Below are 22,864 nucleotides of genomic sequence, written 5' to 3'. Positions count from 1 at the left end.
GTGGAGATGGACGAGATGGACTTGTTGGCAAGCTGAGACCAAGAGCTTCTCTTTGTGCCCGAGTGAGGACGCCATCATGCTCCTCCACTTGTTGTGTCCTAACGACATGAGTAGCAGGTGACGGCTGAGGGATGGTGTTCATTGCGATCAGATTGATCTTTGCAAATGTGAATTCTTGTTGGTTTTGAGTTGAGCCTGAAGACGAGGATGTCCTTTGCTTGGGACAATCCTTATTATAGTGGTCCTTGGACTCAGGGCAATGACGGCAAGGAGGAGACCCTTCAGGTAAAGGACATTTGCTTTGGTAATGCCCATATTCTCTGCATCTTTAGCATAAAATGGGCCGATTTGATGGACGAAACAGGGAGGCTGAGGTGTAGAAGCTCTGAGGGGCTGAGGGAGCATGAGCATGATAAAAACTTTGAGACAGAAAAGTACTTAACATACCTTGGACAGTAGGGGTATTGAGCAAAGGTAGCGCTGTAGTTTGGATGGCCATAGGGGTAAACCATGTTGGATGTCGACGCTAACCCCTATTGGAGAGTAGGACCGAGACTTTGTTGTATTTGAGGCAATCCCTTGATATACTAGCAATCCTTGTCCTCATGTCCCGACTTCTTGTAGAAGTGGCAATAAGTGCGAAGGGGGTAGCCTTGTGGAGGGTGTCCTAGAGAGCGGCATGAGCTACACCATACGATGGCCTTAGTCTCCTGTGCTCAGACTTGAGCTCTTCTAGCTCTTTCTTGATTTGATCCAAAGCCTTCGTGATTTGGAGGCTTCTCATGTCTAAGAGAGAAGGATTGCTCCTCATGTCGATGCTAACCCCTATTGGAGAGTAGGACCGAGACTTTGTTGTATTTGCCACAATCCCTTGATATACTAGCAATCCTTGTCCTCATGTCCCGGCATGAGCTACACCGTACCATGGTCTTAGTCTCCTACTCAGACCTGAGCTCTTCTAGCTCTTTCTTGATTGATCCAAAGCCTCGTGATTTGGAGGCTTCTCATGTCTAAGAGAGAAGAAGCCCTCCTCCTAAAGAGCGCGCTGTAACTTTAGGGCTTCTAGTTCCCTACATAAAGGAGTCAAGGGGTCAGATGGACTGTCCACTAGTACAGAGGTAGTCTCTACCTAAGGAGAGTGTGAACAGCTTCCTTGCTCCCTCTATCCTCGTTGCAGTAGCAACAAACTCCTCTTGATTGGCTTCAGGTCGGAGACTCTCTCTTAGTTTTTGTTGAGAAGTCTTAGGAAGAGCCTTCTCTACCCACTTCTTCACCCTAAATTCACCTGGTTGTTGAGGAAGCTTGGTGACGAGGGACTTTGTTTTGGTCATGAGTTCTGCAAAATTCTCATTGCGCTGGAGCACTAGGTTGGCCAACTCATCCAGAACCTTCTCTTGGAATTCCCCTGGTCTGGAAGCTTCACAGAATTGTTGTCTTAATGTGGCCCAAGTAGTAAAGTGGTTTTCAGCAAACTGACTATACCACTTGTCTGCCAAGCCATCCAAGGTGGATGGGAAGATTACTAAGTAGGCGTCTTCTCCGTTGAGGCCACGACCTCTGCAGAGGGAAACAAACCTCCGGGCATGGTCATCGGCATCCTCTGTGGAGAGACCCTTGAAAGTCGAAAACTTAATATTCACCTTAGCTAGAACGCTTGTGAGCTCCTCCATGGTTGTCTGTGCAGAACAAGCTCCTGGAGCTTGTTGTAACACAGGGGATGAGAACTTTATTGATGGGGGTGACTGGGGAGGTGTAGAACTGGTTGAGGGGGAAGGTAGGATTAATGGGGTTGGTGGACTTCTTCTTGGCACGAAGGGTTGATGCTTCATGTGGTAGTACTTCAGAGGACTTAGTAGTGGGCTTTGTCGCTCTTTTGACTGCCTTGCTACAAGAACCAGAAGCCCACCCAAGCCTTGGGCACGAAGACTTGTAACTTACTGGACACTGGCCCAAACGCCATTAGACCAAGGCGAGTGACTGGACCACTTGGCTAAACTTGGACAAGAGAGGACTAGACCAGGCCGAGAGACTACTACACCAGGACGAGAGACTGAACAAGCAGGTCTAGCCTCAGCAGAGCAAGGTGAAACTAGACTGGACCAAGCTAAAGCATCCCAACCCAATCGAAACCAATAGACCAAGACAGAGAGGTTAAACCCAATAGCTCCTCGACTGGACTTTCCACGGAGTGAGATTTCAGTTGAGGTCCCACAGGGCATGCCAAAAATGAGAGCACCTGTAGTTAAGATAATGTGTCATGCTCTCTACAGTGGGTGCTCCTCAGTGCAATGTGCGTGACATCTCACTCCAACAGAATGACAACACAGAAAATAAGGAACATCAGAGCAACAACACAGCGACATCAAGAGTAGAACCTGAACATATATGGGACTCGACTAATTCAAAGAAGCCAGTAGACTCTGGCATGGCAGCACACTCAGCTCCAGCCAAGAACTTATAGGTACAATGGGGTGTCGAGGCTCAGATGTGCAGGGATAGTGCAAACGTGTTGTGTATAACTTAAGATGATAGACTCTAGACTACTGCCCACATGAAGTAGATGATGCCCGATAACCCCAAACAGCTACGGATATATACAACCCTAAAGAGCCACCAACGGCTCACAAATATCCAATCTAGCTAAGACTATCTCCAAACTGTGGTCATGGTGGTCTGGCCCCGCATCGGCTAGACCACCACCCGTATGCCTGCCATGTTTCACTGCCCAGACAAAAGCCGTCCAATGTGAACCCCATCCCAACTGCAACTAATTGTTTGTCCAGTGCTTGTGACACTGGAGCCCTGCTACAATCATGTCACCATCATATTTACCATCTCCGCATCAAAGCCATCATTGAAAGGCACAAATGCTCTTACAAGGTTCTTACAGACAAGGAGACTTAACTTCATGATGCAGTGACCCATGAGAGAGCTCATGTGAGGGTACTTATAGGGGCAGCCCATTGAGGAGACATATTGTGGAAGATAGGCCACAAATTGGCTCTAGTATGGGCATTGGTTCTTTAAGTTTAAAGATGCCAGTCCATTAGATTGTGGAGATAGTATTTTTTTGAGACTCTGTTACATTCAGGTCAGGATAGTCACTCCACATGAGGCTCTTCATCTTTTCATGAGAACGACACTAGTTTTGGGATTTACTTTGCATGTGCAGAGTACATGTACTTATGGACTTAGACACATGGTGCCAAACATTTATGTGTCACATACAAATCAAGTTGTCGATCATTTGCTTTGACTGATTTGCACTAATAGTTTTCTTGTTATTCACATATTTTGTTACCTTATTCTTTAAGAATTTAAACTTGGATCATACTACAATGATGTAATTTTTTGCCTCATAAGTTTTTTAGCCTTTTGCAGACATATATAAACATTTCATTTCATCATCTCTCTCTCTCTCTCTCTCTCTCTCTCTCTCTCTCTCTCTCTCTCAAAGATCCACTTCACCATAGGCACCAATTCTCGCACACAGTTCAGGGCGATGTCCACTCTTAGCAGACCGGCCTCACGTGCACACAAGATTTTTATTGTTACCGCGCCTAACGACTCTCTCGCCCGCCAAGATGCAAGAATCTAGGCCCTTGACCCATATCCAAGAGCTCATCAGAGAGAATGTAGCCCTCAAGAAATGCTTACACAAGCTTGAGAACATGAAGGAAGCAAAGAGCCTCCATCACCGACTTGCCGCGATGGTCCAAAAGGAAGTACAAGAAGTAACAAATGGCATGACACAGAAGATCGACAAGAACACGAGCTATGAGAATCCCTTGGCCTTAATGTTAGAATCGGAGGACTCCCATCACCATGGTGTACCATCGAGGACACTCTCATAGAAGCAATCATCAAGATCAATGACATCCTTCAACTGGTCACTATTCAGCCGAGCAAAGTCTCGTGGATCAATGACAAATAGATGCTTGCCACTCGAGCAATGCACACTTACTTTCAAGAACAAAGAGGAGCGGTTGAGGCATTTACGCCAATCATGCCTCCTCTCCTCAAGGGAACGAAGTTGTGGATCACCAAGGAATTAACTACGAAGAACCAACTCAAACTCAAAGCAAGCAAGTCAAGAAAATGCATGATGCCCACAAACAAGGGAAATGGGCAGTCTATTGAGATGGGTGAGCTCTCATTCAGGAATTTTGAACTTCTAAAAAGACCCCATTGTTATCGTCAAAAGATACCCTTGAATTTTTCTCTTCATTTTGTCATTTTGTCCCCCTTCTCCCCATTTTATGCTAGTTGGCTCATGTGCCCCTCAATATGATCCCCTAAAAGCTAGTGCTACCATGTCGAGTTTCTACAATCAATTGAGTTATTTTAATCATATGATGAAGCTACCTTTGTAATGTCTTATTTGGCCCCATATGCCATATTTGACCTCCGGGGGACGATACTCTCTCTCTCTCTCTCTCTCTCTCTCTCTCTCTCTCTCTCTATTTTTCTTTCTATGCCTTTAAGGCAGGTTAACCAAAGTAGATTTAACTAAGGGTGTAGATCAGTCCTTTAGGTCAGTCTTGGTTGCCAAAGATTTCATTTTCATTTAATTTTTTTTAAAACAAACAAATGTGCCGTACTTCTAGTATGAATGACACTACATCATCCACAAAAATTGCACAAGGAACTATATGTATGTTTCAATTTTTTGACAACCTATGAGCGCACGTGTGTGCGCAAAACTGTAAGAGAAAGATTGATTTTTCTAGCTTTAATGCAGCAATCTATGGCGGGAGCTTATGTGCCAACTCCTCACTACTCTTCGACACTAGGTTTGTCTACAACTCCCTATGAATCTCTATCACTACTTGGTGAACCCCCATCTCAAAGCTTGTCTACAACTCCATATGGATTTGCATCACTACTTGGAAATCCCCCATCTCAAAGTTTGTCTACAACTCCCCACGAACCTTCATCACTACTTGGAAAACCCCCATCTCAAAGTTAAAGTGACTTGCAAGGTTTTACATTTATTCCTCCAATTTTACACTTTACTTCTAAAAGAAAAATTGCAAGCATTTTGTAGAAACCCCCAAATTGTTTAAAAATTATAAAATTGCTCAAAGTTTCATATAGTTAATTCTTTTTTTTTTACAATATGTGAGGTTATATTGAAAAGAGTAGGCCATTACATGAGCACCATGGTCAATTTGAGCCATGGCCACAAAGGAGACCGATGACCAGGCTTTTCACAAGGAGCCCCAACATCGCATACATCAAACCGTCAGAGACCTAATGGTGAGAGTTATCCTATTCCACTCGTCTGAGATCTTGCTTTTTCCAATCCCAATAGTAGTTTCCGTGCTTCATGTAGTTATCCAATGGTAAAGATCTGAGTGCCTTGAATAAAAATTGTCACCAATAACCGAGAACTTATGGCATATATGTTTATGAACAATACTATTTCATCCCATGAGCCCACAAAATCAGTTCTATCATCTTTTGTCTAGAGAGAGATTATTTTTTCTTGAAAACTTATTGTCTTCAAGAACAGTTGTGAAATCAACAAAGAATAAAATGGGAATTTTGGCAAAATTAAAGATACATGAGAATTTTGGAGAGATTGCCAAACTTGAGGTGTATTAAATTTGAGGGCATATTCTCAATTTCAGGGCAATTCGGTATTGTGTGCATACCTTTTGCAGTGTTGCCAATCCTCTCCGGTCAACCCACGTAATACATTTTGAAAAGTGATCGACTCAAGCACTTTTTACTACAAAAAATCCATTTGAGCAATACTTTTTTTTTAAAAAAAAAAACATTTTAAGGCAATAAAAAAAGGTCTTAAAATGTCATATGAACTATAAAAATGGAAAGAAACGTGAGAATTTTTGTACTTTAAATGAAGAATTCAACTTTTTCTAATAAAAGCTTGCTTTGTATTTAGCTATGAGAGTTGGGTGCAACATTGAATTTTTGCAATTTTCTCTAGATCATAACTAAATAAGTAGATTTAGTCAAAGCTTCTCTTTAAAAGAACTCCGTGCGCATGGGATTTGTGCAAAGTGAACCCCAAATCATATTTTCTGTTAAAGCATCTCACATTTAAAAAAAGTGAGTTGCCCTTTTTTAAGACTTTGCAAAATTAGATTGCTGGGTTGTGATAAAAATCCATAAATGGAAACGCGGTTCGAAGCAACTGTGTTTGTGTTAGTGCAAAGTTGGTAAGAATGATCCAAGGCTTTTGAAAAAAGGAACATATTTTTTTATAATTATAAACTCGTGGTGGTATTATAAGTTTGTCTAGAATCATCGCTCATGGATTGCGATCCACACCTAAATGCCTGTAAAAGGTTTTTATCACCATTTTTGGTGACTTTGCTTAAGACCGGGTCACACCGGCTCTCCTGGGGCCAGGGATACCACGCCGTACGCCGAAGCGGTGATGGGAGCCCCTCTCCCTACCTACGTGGCAGATAAGGGTTCGAAAATAGTAATGGCCCACTAAAACGGGGGTGGCCAGGGCAACATCTCAGGAGTCAAGGCTTAACAAAAAAGATATGAAAGGAAAAAAGACGCAAATCCAGAAAGAGATCCTGAAGAGGTGCGCACATGGAGCTCATCTTGAACCGCAGCGGCAAGAGAGAACAATGTGGCAAGAATCTTCATCCCGCTGCGGCAAACCCGTCAAAGTAGGGCTTGGGACGTAGTTAGCCACTGCGGCCCACCAATCTCGCAAAAAGCGAAGGGGAGGGAGAGCGTATTCCATGGAGATGAGTAGATTGTGTGCGCGAAGAGGGCTTGGTGGCAGTGCGCTAAATTTTCGGCTGCAGAGAATTCCTTGCTGGTAAATCTTCATGTGCGCAATGGGTGAGCGTGCTATACTTGAAACAGAGACCCCCCTCTAGGTCTCTGGATGCGGCCAAGGGAGACCTTGCTTTTCAAGCTCTTAAAAAAACGCTCCCTTAAAAGTGCAGAAGTAGAGGATGCTCGCACCGTGGCGGTCCCTCCTGCTCAGATCATGAGACAACTTGTTGAGCTCGCTAAAACTATGTTGATCTTTGGTCTCATAGGCAGAGTGCTTGCCTATGAACCTGTCAAAGCCGAACGTGTCACTTGGCTCCATGCCTCCAACGTTGTCCTAAATCAAGGGGGGGCCTGCTTCGAACGCCCAATATCTTGCAAAGGTTCTTTTCAGTGCAATTCAACCATGAGGCATCAGTGGCCAAAGTCTTGACCAAAAGCTCGTTGTTTCTCAACCGCTCTCACTAGTTCGCTTGCTCCCTTGGAATTCATCATTTGAATCTCCTAATGCATTCCAGGATATGTGTCCGATGTAGGTGGAATTTGTCAACCTCCCTTCGTGGTTAAGAAGCAACTTGAAAGACTTGGCAACAGTCCTAGGTACCCCTCTGTTTGTGCCATCTAGTTACAGATACCACAACCAATAAAGCATGTATCTGGTGGGATCTCAGAAAGACCCAACCCAAGAATCTAGTAGTCAATGTGGGGGTTGGTCTTAAGGTCATTCCTTTGGACTTTGGCACCTTCTTTGGTGCGTGCTTCAAGTGTAACAAACTTGGGTATTTTGCTAGGTCGTGTCCTACTACCTTGGGCATGGCCCCTAGCTTTAGGCAAAGAGAAGTCCCCTGAGTGGGATGGTTTGACTACTGCGTTCTTTATAGAATTATGGGATGATCTCAAGTCCGCAATTATGTGAATGGCTAGCCAAGCCCTGATAAATGAAGTCCTCAACTTAAGCATGAAAAGGAGCCTCGTCAAACCTATCCCCAAGCAAGTTTGCTACTCCCAACTAAAATATTGGCATCCCATGACTATGATGTTAGTAGCCTACCAGTTAAAACATTGGCATCCCATGACTATGATGTTAGTAGCGTACCAAAATTATTGCCAAAAGAATTGCCCTCAAAACTCTCTCCCCTCCTCAACAAAGACACTCCCCACTAGCATGGATTTATCAAGGGCAAGTCAATTTATGGTAACATTCTGGCAGCTATCGTCGGCATGGAGTATGCAACATTCACTAAGCAAGAGTGTAATTTACTACAATTGGATCTAGACAAAGCTTATGACAGGATCACATGGTTGCTCATTGAAGATGCTATGAATTTATTGGTCTTTGGGCTGCGAATGTTTCGCTTGGTCCGCACCGTTAGTGTTGGTAGCCAATCCGAACTCCTCTTCAATGAGAGAATTGTGGGTGCATTTGAAGTCAAAATATCTATCAAGCAGGGATGCCCACTAGCCCCTCTATTGTTCGCCATTGTCTCTCATCCTTTGGTGACAATTCGTGTTGCCAAAGGAGAGGTTCAAGGGTTGTCTCTACCTAACAACGACCAATTTCCTGTAGAGCATTTTGTGGATGACTCCTTGCTGTTTCTCAAAGCTTGCCCTCCTCAAGCGATCATAAAGGCTCTAGACAATGTGCAAACATTCGCCACTCCTTCACGATCGAAGTGAAGCATAGAAAATCTCACCCTCAAAAAACGACTCGTCTGATCCATCATTATGGACCGGGGACATTGTGTCAAAAGGAAGATTCTTTGGCAACAGGGGGGGGTGAAATGAACAAGGAGACGAGATCTCCCGGCCACACGGACCGCCTATAGATACGCGTTGGACGAACCCCCCGACCATAGCCACCATCCAACAGCTCCCCCGTGCTGGGGCAGCATCCGAGGACGTAGGCATGCACCTGTAAGATCGGGCGTCCCATACCACCCGGCCTCACCTCCTCGAGGTGACCTCGCGCACTCCTAGCCTCACGGGCTAACCACTGACACTCTGCCAGTGGGGGTCAACTGCAAATGAGGCCTTGGCCTCCCTTTTATAATAATGCCCCGCCACACTGGCCGGGTTCACACTACGTCCGCCCGAACACTGGACGCCCATCCCGACGGCATCTGGGCTAGATCCCCTCTCCTGTGAGAAGGACATAACATACTTTCCCCCTTAAGAACCATTGATGTCCTCATCAATAAAGTGGGGAAACTGAGCCTTCAAAGCTCAAACAGATTCCAATTAATTAAGTACTCGTCATAAGCCTTTTGGCGCGAATGACATGTACGATGATCTAAAACTGCTTCTGGTTCTCGAGGAATATACTCAGTTTGCATACCTTGCCATACATTTTCCTCGATAGGCACCACAACGTCAGCTTCGCCCAATTTTACTTTAAAGCGGCTGACATGAAACACTGGATGTACACTAACATCCGAAGGAAGAGCCAGTTTGTAGGCAACTTGGCCAACTTTCTTTGTGATCAAGAACGGACCACAATATCTAGCTGAAAGCTTATAATGCTTTCCCGTTTGCATAGTCTTGGAATCCTTGGGTATCTTCAGATAGACCCATTGTCCCACATCTAGAGTCCGTGGAGACCTCTTTTGATTATCATAAGTAGCGACTTGATCACGAGCCGTTCTTATGCTATCCTTGGCCAATTCGAGCATTTCCTGCATGTCATACAGGAAATCACGAGCTTTGCGTTCCTTGACTTTCTCTAAGTCAATAGCAATTGGGGATTTAGGCTCAAATCCATACATCAACATGAATGGGCTAAATCCGATAGCAGAATGCTTGCTACTATTATAGGCAAACTCTAACTGTGGAAGATACCTTTCCCAATCAGATTGCCTATGAGAGACATAGGCTCTCAACATGTCCTATAACGTCTGATTCATCCTCTCAGTTTGTCCGTCGGACTCAGGATGGTCAGAAGACGACATACTCAACTTCGTCTGAAGATGAGTAAACACATCTCGCCAAAAACGGCCAGTGAACTTAGTATCTCGATCACTGACAATATCCTCTGGGAGACCATACAGCTTATAAAGCTGATCGACAAATAAAACCGCCAACTCATGGCTTTTTACTGTCGACTTCGTTGGTATAAACTTCGCCATTTTTGTGAGTCTATCGATCACAACCCAAATAGCGTCATTGCCCTGACTAGTATTTGGCAAACCAACGATGAAGTCCATGGAAATACTTTGCCACTTGGCATCTGGAATTTCCAATGGGTGTAGCAGGCCAGCCTTCCTAAGGTGCTCTGCCTTATTGACCTGACACTGAGCGCATCTCTTCACATAGCTCTCTATGTAAGAGCGCATTCTTGGCCAGTAGAAATATCGCTTGACCAAAGCCAAAGTTCTCTGGATTCCTAGGTGCCCGGCGCTAGGAACATCGTGGCATTCGCACAAAATCTTTTGTCGAATCTCATCGATTTTCGGTATGTAGACTTTACCGTTTCTAAACAATAGTCCACCTCTAATGGAATATTGTCGCTGTCTTGTCTCCCCAGCACGACTCACTTGGGTCTCCGGACTACCCAAGCCTGCATGCAAGTCATGCCCTGCTTCGACCTCATTCCATATCTTGCCAAAATGGTCATCAGAACGACATAGCCCTCGGAGAGAGAGAGAGAAATCTGTCTAGATTTCAGCCATAGACAAGGCATTGACCTCAGGAATCCTGCTGAGCGCATCAACAACTCGATTGCTGGATCCTTTCCTATAACGAATCTCAAAGTCAAACTCTTGCATAAGCTCAAACCATCTAGCCTTCTAGCCTCTGAGATCACCTTGATCACAGATATAGCGCAAGGAGTGATGATCTGTCCATGCAACAAACGTAGAGCCATACAAGTAGTGCCGCCATTTCCTCAGGGCGTGGAGTACGGCGTAAAGCTCCTTCTCATACGTTGGGTAACGCATCTCAGCATCAGAAAGCTTCTTACTTTCAAACGCAACAGGACGTCCATCCTAATATAATGCCACGCCAATAGCATAATCACTAGCATCCGTTTCAACTACAAACGGTTTGCTAGGATCCACAATGTGTAATACTGGCGCAGTAGTCACCAAGTGCTTTAGTGTCCGAAAGCTCTCGTCGAGACGCTCATTCCAAAGAACAGGGGGATTACCTTTACGATGAGGACCCAAAGTCTTCGGCCCTTTCACCCCTCCTTTTAAAAGTTGCGTAAGCGGAGCAGCAACTTTAGAGTAATCCTTAATGAACTTGCGAAAGAATCTAGTAAAGCCTAAAAAGGACTTTACTTGGCGCACATTCTTCAGAATGGGCCAATTTCGCACTTTATCCAACTTTTCAGGGTCGACGCGAATTCCATCGCGAGTAATGATGTGACCCAAGTACAGAAGCTCTTTCTTAAAGAATTCACACTTAGAAGCCTTAGCAGTTCTCAGTACTTCGAGAACAGTACGTATATGCACTTCGAGAAAGTAGCATTGGTACATTTCCAAAGCAGTAACAATTGGTATCGCAAAACCATTATTTACAGACTTCTGATTACAAAGTGACACAGATACATGAGGCATGTTCTGCTTAACAAAAACAAGAGAGTGATGTACATAGTCTATATACAATGAGTCTTGTTTATCATAAAACCATGGAATTCCTAAAATAACATCTGCTATGTCCAGGCGCATGATGTGGAAATCCAGGTTCTCTTTGTAATCAGCCAGCTCGAGCGACAAGTCTGAAACCATCCGATTCCATACATCCGTATCCACGCCACGAGCCATCTTCACGCGATACTCATGGTCACTGTCCTGCGTCCGCAGGTTCAGTTTCTACACCAATTTTGCATCCACAAAATTGGGTGAGCTTCCATTATCAAGGAGTACGGTCACGTCGTGACCATTGATCTTTCCAGGGAAACAGAGAAGATCGTGCTTATCAAACACTTTGGTGCTAAAAGTACAGTTAGTGCATGAACTGTGCGCTAAATGATGGATTTCAACTTGAACAACATCAGAGTTACCTGAGATCTCGTGAATCTGAACCGAAGGACGGCCTTGCGGTTTCTACGTCTTTTTCTTTTTAGGGCAATCCTTGATTTGGTGACCCGTCTGGCCACATCCGAAGCAAGCCCTCTTCTTCACTGCATCAGCAATTGAAGCATTTCTGGCTTTCTTCTTTTCCTGAGAAGATCTCGGTGGTGATTTGGACTTATGCTAGAATCGCGATCACTTCCTCGAAGCACCCTCACCAGATTGATGGTCTGCAGTTCTTTTCTTCTTATAATTCGCTCCATTTATCAAATGGAACGTCCTAGCCTTGGCCACTGCATCCTCGACATCAGTCAGGGCTTTGTCTTTGATTAAGGCCCAACGATAATCTTCATGTAACCCTAGCAAGTACATGTGCACGGCGTGTGTGGAATCCACCTTGCAGAAGGTGAGCGCCTCTTTAAATGCTGTCGTATACTTATCAAAAGACAGAGTTTTCATCGAAAGACTCTGCAGTTTGGCGTAGGCTTTCAAAGGGTCCATTTTAGCGAAATCCTTCTTGAATTTCATGCAAAAATCAGCCCATGTCGTAGGCTTTTCTATCATGTCACACCACCAGGTAAGCGCCTTACTACGCAGATAAAGAGGAATCATTTGAATCCTCCGTTCATCATGCTCCCCATGGAGATCAAAGTATGTGGTCCACTGGTGCAGCCAGTTATTTACAGCCAATTCCATACACTCCTTCTCTTCACCTGAGAAATTTGTAGTTTTGTACGGAATTGTGACAGTCGGACCACCCTACGAACGCCCAAAAGAAGCAATATGCGTCCGCAAATGTTGGAGATGGGTTTCGCCCTTGGAAATACCTGCAGTCGTCGACTGAGCCATATTTTTGAGAGTAGAAAGTCGGGAACTGAGCCACTGTACGACCCCTTCGAGAGAGGCCAAGAAAAGGTTCGTCTGAACATTTGCGTTTTCCAGAGCGGTAACACGTTGGTCGAAGCTTTGGAAAGTGCTTGTAATCCATGTGTAGAGAGCATGCGTGAATGGAATTTGAATGTTACCTAGCGCGTCGTCACGCTACACATCCGAGCTGGAGGAATCCATAGCGAAGTGCGTGAAAAACTGGAAAATTCACGCAAAATCGAGCCTTTTCTGCACTTTTCGATCGCAAAAAGTCAAAGTTTGAAGAGCTCTACGCGTCGGCATGAGCGTCGGAACGCGAGCAGGTGATGGCGGGAGCGTAGGAGCGCGAGCAGGTGAGAGGGAGGAGCAACAGAGAGAAGTAGAGAGCTCAAAAATGAGTTTCTCTGCAAACTTTGAAGTCTCTGTAAGTGAGTTTTTTCAATAATTCAGGTTTCAGACCATAGCTTTAAAAAACTCAAAAAGTCCTGGCCATTTAAAATAAAAGGGACATTTAAATAAACTCTCTTGTGGGTTAAAAAAAACCAACGCAGAGCAGCCAGTGAAACCCAAAAAACATCACATGTACGTACAGAGAGCAAATGACGCGTGAAGGCTCGCTCGAAGGGAAATTGGGCACACTCATGCCTTGCACCCACCCGTGGCCAGCATGCGCAAATCAAAGGTAGCGGTGAATTTTTTGCCACGCTGGAGTCCACGTTGGTGACTCCTCTACATGCGACCTGCAGAGAGCGAGCTCCCTTGGGCTGGTGAGAGTCTCTCTCTCTCTCTCTCTCTCTCTCTCTCTCTCTCTCTCTCTCTCTCTCTCTCTCTCTCTCTCTCTCTCTCTCTCTCTCTTCTCCAACAAAGAGAGCATGGCCCCGTTGAAATTCACTGCACCATGATAAATCAAGCAATTAATTCCCTGTTTTTCATGCAAAAGCAGCAAAAATTCAGCAGCTCGACCAGTGGAAATTGTTGTTTTTGAATGAAAAACCAGCAACTATAAAGAAAAATCTGCTTTCCGTCGGAAAGTCAATAAAAAATCAACAACGCATCACCTGCACACAAGCTTATGAGAAGAAAATAATTGATCAAACAGTTAATTCATCATAAAACAGTGATTATCCGACTCGAACTTATCCGTAGGTGTGCACACACTCTCTCATGCAACCAAGCCGGCTCTGATACCATGAAACGAACGAGGAGACAGGATCTCCCGGCCACACGGGCTGCCTACAGATACGCGTCGGACGAACCACCTGACCATAGCCACCATCCGACAGCTCCCCCGTGCTGGGGCCAGCGTTCGAGGACGTAGGCGTGCACCTGTCAGACCGGGCGTCCCATACCACTCGGCCTCACCTCCTCGAGGTGACCTCGCGCACTCCTAGCCTCGCGGGCTAACCACTGGCACTCTGCGAGTGGGGTTCGATAACTGCAAATGAGGCCTTGGCCTCCCTTTTATAATAATGGCCGGCCACACTGGTTGGGTTCACACTACGTCCACCCGGACAATGGACGCCCATCCCGACGGCATCTGGGCTAGATCTCCTCTCTTGTGGAGTGGGACATAACAGTGTGGCACTATGGGGATGGACATATCACACAAGCAGAGATTCCTATGGGTCTTGGATAAGGTAAGGATCAAACTGCGAAGGTGGGAGTATGTGCTTATGTCTTTCCCGAGTAGAGTAGAGTGGTGGATTCATTTTTCCTCCCTGTCATAGCCTTTAACGGCCCGCTGCTAAAGTTAGTCAAATGCAGTTGAAAAGAGTTCTTCAAACCAGTGAAAGATTCCTCAAGAAGAACAACACTAAAGACTCAACACCCCGGCAATAGGCAGGATGGGATTCCGTTGCGAGACTTGTTGAGCAAGGTGGTCTTGGAATCATTAACCTCAGTATCCATGCGGAGGCCCAGTGTGCCAAATTCGTGGTAGCAATCATAGAGCAAGACCATGCATGGGCTAATATGACAGGGGCCATGTGGACAATGCCAAACTCAGCTCGCAAGGGGGCCAGTGGAAAGGGCTTGAGATGCACGAGAAACTACTTGCCCCTTGGTGGACAAACCTAAAACTTGGGGCACAATGGGTGAGCTTGTCCGAAAATACAAGAGAGCAACAGAAAACCTTGGAATGGGGAGAGGTAACTAGGTACTATCACAACTCCATAATTCACTAGTCCCCTTGGCTATCTAAAGTAGGAGGCATCCTGCTGAACCCATTCTAGAGGGAAGTGGCCAAAAAGATCAACAACAAAGGATTAAGATGATTGGGCCAATTTTGGGACAGTGGTAGCAGTTGTTGGAAAGCCGTATACCAATTGGCCTCCCGATTTCACCTCAATGCGATGAAAAGACTGCTGGCCAATAGAGTGATACAATGGCTAGACAAACATTGGATACCTCCGAGCCAAGTTTGAATGGAAAGCATGGTAGTGGCCTATGAACAAAATTTTTCTGAAGCCGCAAACCAAGGATGTGTACAACACTCTTATGGTCTCGATGAATTGTTTCTCCCCTATAAACAGGCTATGGGGTAAGAAATGGCCAAAATCAAGATCGGTGACAATTGCAAAGAACATTTTGTGCCCCCATTGGTCGATCGGAAAGAAGATTTTTCTATAAAAGGTTCTATGTGGAGATTTACCTACTGGAGTAAAAATTTTGGGTAGAGGGATTGGTCCATATAGATGTTCACAATGTAGAATGGTTAGCGAGGATCTTCTTCACCTATTCTAGGAGTGCCTTGTGATCTGCGGCCTGGCAAGAAAGGTTTGCAAATGGATGCAAAAGGCTTGGAAGATAATTTTCTTTAAAAGCGATCTTTTCCTAGGTGGGAAACTGTTCAAAAGCCAAGTGCTGCTTGTCAATACACAAATAGTTAGATTTTTCTACTTCCTACATGTGTAGAAGGGTAGGAACGTACGGGTCTTCAAGAACAACCTGGAAACAACCAAGTTCACAGAGATTATTCATAAAAGTAGCGAAGCAATTGTCACTATTGGGAAATGGGAGAATTTTGATGAGTGGCACAGGATGATTGGGGTTGTTACGAATGACCTACATGGGTAGGTATATGGGTCCTTGCTCTAGTAAGGGTTTCCCAAGCTCGGCCAAGTATCTCTCTTGTATCATATTCAATGTTTTGGGGTGATTTCCCTATCAGTTGATGTACCTTTGGTTCTAATTAGACGTCATGGCTCAACACGGTCATGACTAGAAGTTGTAATTTTTTGGTTTTACAAATATATTTCACTCACAATTGTGAATTGTGCAAAAAAACACATCGCCTCATTGTACACTGATAATTTGATGGTTAAAGATACTATCAAGACAAGCCTTGCCCAATTCGATGAAATCAAAATGAAAGAAAGACATTGAAGACCTTTGATGTTTAAATGTTCTTTTGCAAAACTAGTGTGAACCCATCCCTAAACAGTTGGTCTAACGGTAAGGATTTGGCCTCTCAACCTACGGGTTGTGGGTTCAAATCCTCCACTAGGTCACACTCTAGAGGACACCTTGTGCTCACTTGGTGTTCACGTTGCTAGAGATCTTGCCCTTGGAGACTTGAGAGCGTCATCCTTCTAGGGTGGGTCATCCGAGGAGGAGGTTCCTAGCTGGTTGCTACAAGATCTCTCTATCGTTCCCAGCACATGGTGCATGAATTAGGTGGCCATGGTGATGCCTATGCATGGCTCTTTCTCGATGGTACGTGGCCCTTTCCCGACCATGGAACATGGCTAATATTTGGAAGGGATAATCACCTCCCTCTGTGGCCCTCCGATGTGTCGAAAGAAAAAAACTAGTGTGGACTCAACAAACATGCCACCTGCTCCTAATCTAGGTGTCTTAGTTCCAATCCTTGGTAATATCATCCTTTCTTTTTCCTTTTCACGGGAGATGCTCGACTATGACCTTAGTCTCCATGCATGTGACAAACTCTCTCTCTCTCTCTCTCTCTCTCTCTCTCTCTCTCTCTCTCTCTCTCTGTGTGTGTGTGTGTGTGTGTGTGTGTGTGTGTGTGTTTTTAGGAATTCTAATGAAGAGAGAGAAAAGAAAGAGGCAGTTGAGAGAGAAGCACAAAGACAGCAAGAAGAAGAGAGAACATAGAGGGAGTAGGAAGAGTGGTAGAGAGTCGAAACTGAGAGAGCCCACCAGGAAAATTTACAACCATGGGCAGAGGCAGAGAGGAAGGCGACAAAGGACAGAGCGGGAGCCACCCAAGAAGAGAAAGCTAGGAGCTCTAAGCCTTCAAAAATTCCTCGGGGAGCAAAACAATGTGCAAAGAAGAAGAAGGACAAGCTCACACCAGAAGAGCAATGGGCCCAAGAGGAGAGAAGGACAAAGTACAAAAATGACCCTCCTCAATGGACTAGGTAGCCAATGTTAGGAAATAAGACGTAGCTAAATAGATTTTTGAGTAGATTACTTAATGGAGAGAGATAGATTTCACACACAAGAGATTATAGAGTAGAGAGAGAGAGAGAGAGAGAGAGAGAGAGAGAGAGAGAGTACACACGATATACGTGGTTCACCCAATGTGGGCTACGTCCACGGGAAAGCAGCCACTCAATGGCTTTAGCACTTCAAAAGAAGAAGTAGTTTACAAAGGGATTAAACCCTTGATAGAGCTCCCGCCTTGCTTCATTCTCACCACCTCACACTCACCTTGTTGCATCAACTTCACACTATGAAATGTGTGTAGAAATGGCCTCCTTTTATAGGCCAAAAGGGCTACCCTCTCTTATGAGAGGCACCCATGTGTAGCTCCCCTTGTGCGAATAACTCCAAATCGGACCCTCCAATCCGCCCATATGTGGCCGCCTTTGAGAAGACAAGTCCACTTTTGAATTCGGCCACCGGCCACCGGCCATTGACTTCCGACCACCGGCCATCGGCCATTGACTACCGGCCACCGGCCAACCGACCGGTTGTTTTCCGACCACTTTCCGGCCGCCGGCCGGCCATAATATTCCGGCGAAAAAAAAAGTCTCGGGGGGCTCCGCCCCCAAGGCCTCTAAAGTTGCCCCTGATTCTTGTCCGTGAAAATTTTGGTTTCCAGTGAGTGATTTTCCTTCACGCACGATGGCTTCTCCTCATAATGGGGGCCTTACAAATGTGCGCTTTTACCACAGAAAATTACAAGGGTAAATCAGGCTCCATACCTAACAGCCAACTCCTCCACCATCGCCAATAGGACAGAAGAAACAGAGATGGAGACCAAGAGTAGTTTCTGTGAGGGAGATTCAAATATTAGAAGAGCACCGAGCCGATTATACCAAAAGCGTCCTTCTCTTTGGTGGTGAGAAAGATAATGGACGAATATAGTTATTTCGTGACCCGCATACATCGTGTAGCTTTATTAGCCCTACAAGATGCCACCAAGGACATTTTGGTGCAGATGTTCCAAGATGGCGTTTCTTGTATGGTGCATGCAAAGCGAGTAACCTTGAAAAACATTGATTTAGTTCTAGTAATCAACTTGCAAGATGAAGGGTGCCTACATAAGAATTAGTTTATTCCATGTAACCTCTCTTCATGAGATTTGTAATCTTTTCAAATAATATCAATGAAGGGAGTTTCTACCATTTGGTGCAATTGTAACAAATGATTATGTGCATTGTGTTCTTTTAATATTTAAATTTTTCAAGTTGTTAAAATTAAACTCCCTTCCCCAATCAACTACCCAGCGGCAAGGGGGACATTGTCGGTGATCTTTTTCAAAACCAGACAATGGGGGACCATATGGAGGTGGTGGGACGTCCACAATGCACTGTAGTGCTTGATGGGGTCGATGGACGCAAAAAAAAATCCATGTGCGCCATGGCGCGCAAGGGGTAGGTTCCAAGTCAAAACTGTCCCCTGCGTGTCATGGCGTGCAAGGAATTTTTTTGCGTCCGTTGACCCCATCGGGCATTGCCTCTAATACGGTCCCCATGTTGTCCGGTTTCAATAAAAGTTCATCGGCGGTGTTTGGCCGATCATCGATGCTTGATTGCGGAAGGTTTTATACATGCATCGCGGTAATGAAGTTTTTGGACAATATGAACAAACCAAAATGTAAAGTACAAATTGTTGACAAAAAACAATAGAAAAGGCAAAATTATTTCTATTGCTTTGGTAATTACATCATGGCTGATTAGTCTTTTTTATGAATTACATTTGTGGATATGGGGCGAATGATTGACCTAATGCCAAGGGTTTTTACAATTTCTTCATGGTTGCTCACTCCTTGACCTAAGCTTTAGGCACAATGGGAGAGGACTGACCGAGGGTGCTTGCCTGTAAATGCATACAAGGCTGCCTCCCGGTCCACCAATATACATTTGTGAGCATTAAGGGTGAGGGAATCTTCAGCAAGGATGGCACTTAATGCTTTGCACTTGAGCAGCCCTGCAGTATCATACTTGGACAACTTAGTGTTAGAAACTCAAAGAATTGATGGTCCGAGGTGGCTTAGGTAGTGCCACAAGGAGCTATCCCTACCCATGGGCACGTTGTAAGCTTGTTGTGAGAACCTCCAGTTCACATTGCGAACTTATCAACATGGTATGCGGTCTACAAAACATTTTACAAGACTTTAACGCTTGTTGTAAGGAACCGTAGACAATCAATTAGGTTAAAAATGTTTACCTCAGTGTCTTCATCCATCTCTTCAAGAGTTTTCCTAGTAAGGGTGATGCTAGAGCAATCATATCCACCCATAGAAATCAACAGTTTGTGTGGATGGAAAGCGCTTTCTGAGATGCTCTCATAAAGGGAGGCACATGATTGATTTCCAGAAGATACTTGCCACCATTTGCACCAACTTGTGTTCATTTTCACTGGGAAGGAAAGAGAGGCTTGCTGGGAGACTTTGGTCTTCAAAGTCAATTTGAAACTTGACCTTCTCTACCTTCCACTGGGATTGTTCATGCCCGCATAAATAGCAAGCGCTGAGAGCAACCCATATTCTTTGAGTGCTAGTGTTTTGGCAATGTCATCAAGGAACAAAAATTGACGACCATCCACCACCGTTGTATGCAAAGTGAGAATTTGGAGATCACGGACTTCCTCCAACACTTTGACTCCCTCTATCATCCGATCTTCCTCCTCATTGGATCTAGGCTCTTGCAAGAGGACAAGTGCCATAGATGCTTCACTCTGCTCATCAACCTCTTTGATAGCTTCATTTGATTCCTCCACAATGGTCACAGGCGGTTTCTTGCTGGCCTTTTCTTTGATTTTTCATTCTCTGTGCCCTCAAGCACAAGTAAGACGAGAACCATGTCCCAAGAAATGAATTGGGTGCCTATGCACCCCATGCCCAAGTCTATGAGGTCATCCTCATCCTTTGTCTTGCAGTCCTATTTGGTGAGCCCTTTAATAAACCTCAATAAGAAAAAGCAAAAGTTTTTGTCAACCGTGTAGAGATGCTTGAGAAAATCCACTAGCAACCACGCCATGTCGGATCCCTTGAGCACTATGGCATATTCTTCCATGTGTTGTGCCATGTAATCAAGAGAGCTTTGGAACACCTCTGCATGCAAGTTGGCAGTGGCTTGCATGTCAATCATCCCCTCACGCACACTGGCTAGCTCATGTGCTCGATCTGCAAGTCCTACCTTTTCTAGTTGTGCAAGAAGTGCATCACAAGACATTGCCATGGGTTCATTCGCAAAAAAGATGGCAAGAGAGCTTAGAGCTAGAGATTTGTGAATGTGAGAAATGAAGTTTAAAAACTTAGAAAGTCACTTATATACCCAAGATCACTTTTTAAAAAGAACTTAAAATTAATATTAATTTTAACTTAACACTATAGATTTTAACAAATTCACATGACAAAGCATTGAAAGACATCAATGTTGCAGGCATTCGCATTCCAAATCAATGAAATTTCACATTTCAATCAAAATATTGAACAAATTGAAAATAAAAAAGTATGCTCACAGACAAGATTCAAAACACTATATTCATTAATTGAAGCAAAATCCACATCGGTTACAAGCTTTTACAAAAATACATTGCAAAAATGCAATGTTCTCACACACAAAGCTCTTCTCTTTTTGGAAAGAACAACCTTTTCGTTGATTACAAAGAGGTATTGCCTATGCAAGTTATATTAAGATTAAAGTACTCACAAAGATGACTGAGGTGCCAATCATTATTCACAAAGATGTCGTGCACGCGTTGCATCATTGTGGAAACATATTTGTAGGTCAACTGATTCTTTGGCAGCGACATCAAAGTCTAGTGCCTCCCATTCCCCCATCGTCAGCTTCCATGTTTTGTAGGGAAAGACCATTCACAAGCTTTGCTTTGCAATATGGTACATGAACACCACATTCTCAGCAACTACATAGCACTTAATTCTATCTCCATGGTGGTTGACCACCTTGGTCTCCCATCCAACTGCAAGGAAGCCGTTCATCGCACTTTCTCAGTTGCAAGTCCAAATTGTTGTTGTCCTATGGAACACTCTGCAATCAAAAGATATACACAAACACATGGAGAGACATAATCAAAATCCAGCTCCAACTACATACAGTAACTCTGGTAGTAGCAACCCATTATAGAGCTCCACGCTTGGCTATGCAGTAGAGTTAATGGTGCTTCCAACTCTCGTAGCCCCAAGCTCATCTCTACCACGAGCTTTCAACTTTGGGAGAAGTGTTGTTATCATCAACAAACTCAACTCCATCGATTGTTGCTCAACAAATCTGCCCGCTCAACGCTACCTTCCTTACTGTTGCAATCGCAACATTGATTTTGTAAACATCAGCTCCCTAAGTAGAGTCATCAATTGCTTGTAGCAACAGCTAAATCATCATGTGCTTCTACCACAACACCATTTATTGTCTAAGTAGTGCCACAATTGCCCAAATGCACTATCGATTTGCCTCGGCCGTCAACAATGCCAAGCTACGCTATCTCCACATAGACATTAACGCCAATCAAAGCTACAACTTGATAGTAATAAACTCACAAAATATCAAGCCTTACAGAGCATTGCTATAGTCAAAAAGGGAAGAGTGGCATTGTAAAGAGAGCAGGGTGAATAAGAAGAGCTGCTAAGATCAGGAGCCAACTCAAAACAAAGAAAGCTTAGCCATTCGTTTGTTTTTTGGAGATAAGGCTAGTAAAGCCCTAGATCTCGGCATTCACACCAAATCCCCTATAGGACTTTCAATAGAGGGCTGCACCCATTTTTTGGGTGGTCTTCACATGAGAGCCAAACTCTATTTTATAAGGTGGTCGTCTATGTTGGAGCATCTTCCCACCATGCTCGAGTTGTCCAAGCTCTTCATAGAGCATTTTTTCACTACACCAAAGGAAAAGAACTACTCCCAATTTCTAAGATGTTTATGCAAAATTTTGAAGAATCCAAGCATAACTGTGTATGTAGCATAAACGCATCGAGGCACATTTCACACCAGCACATGGGTTCTAGACACTGCCCGAAGGAGTCCTTTGTGGTAAGACTGCCCATCACAATGAGCACACACACACAAGCGTTGTAATGTATGCGTGCCTCACACCATTAGCCATAAAGGTTGCGTCCTCTACCAATCGGACCAACAAAAATCAAGAGACCAAGGATAGACATTGACATACAGATGACAAGAATGACATGAAGAATGACAAGATAAAGATGAACCATGAAGAGGAATACATCAAATGATTCTTTTTCACAAATGAATTATATAATTTTTTGTAATATCTAGGACTACTATTGAACCTACTAAGTCTAACTTGTGAACCATAGCGATGAATCCGATAGAGAACCGCTATGATGTATCATGGGACATTGAACTAGGGTGATGAATCAAATCGAACCGCCATGATGTATCATGTAGATGAATCATGTTAGCCTAGGAGTGCACCATGACATGAAAAAAGCACATGAAGTCTTTGTAAAACCCCAAGTTTGGCTTAAGGGGGCAATTGATAGGGTAAGCCCAACTTGTGGCACCATATGGGAAAGACCTCTAGCCACCTAAAAGATAAATGATGACGTGGTTCAATAGCAAGAGGATGCAAGCCAATGATTTTAAAGCACTAAGCCTATATTAGAGTCTATTATCTAATCAATCATTTGCAATTTTGAATCTTATCATCATGTCTACTCTATAGCTTCATGCTCTTTCTCTAAGAAACTCTAACCTTAATCCTATTGCAATAACCCTAACCAAAGCACCATGGTGAGATCAAGGCTTCATCCACCATAGCCTGATAGC

At 44.3% G+C, this 22,864-nt stretch overlaps 1 protein-coding gene across 11 annotated transcripts in view; it reads left to right on the top strand.

Moving 5' to 3' along the window:
• LOC147421578 (flowering locus K homology domain-like) overlaps positions 1-5,086 on the top strand; it is a 53,410-nt gene extending 48,324 nt beyond the window's left edge. For 2 of the 11 annotated variants that reach the window (XR_015186875.1, XR_015186872.1), the window contains one exon: positions 4,742-4,878. Coding sequence is in view for 5 of the 11 variants with exons in the window: in XM_086503798.1 (XP_086359924.1) it covers positions 3,474-3,854 (381 nt within the window). In the remaining 6 variants the exon portion in view is untranslated. Of the gene's footprint in view, positions 1-3,473; positions 4,406-4,741 lie in introns of those variants that run through there. The other 9 variants (XR_015186874.1, XR_015186877.1, XR_015186873.1 and 6 more) reach the window with 7 other exon arrangements.
• The last annotated feature ends 17,778 nt before the right edge of the window (positions 5,087-22,864 follow it).

The sequence above is a fragment of the Adiantum capillus-veneris genome, chromosome 27, assembly GCF_014529385.1.
Source record: "Adiantum capillus-veneris isolate H3 chromosome 27, ASM1452938v2, whole genome shotgun sequence".
NCBI classification, from domain to species: Eukaryota; Viridiplantae; Streptophyta; class Polypodiopsida; order Polypodiales; family Pteridaceae; genus Adiantum; species Adiantum capillus-veneris.
Note: the sequence above shows the minus strand (reverse complement) of the source record. Positions and strands in the feature narration are given on the sequence as shown.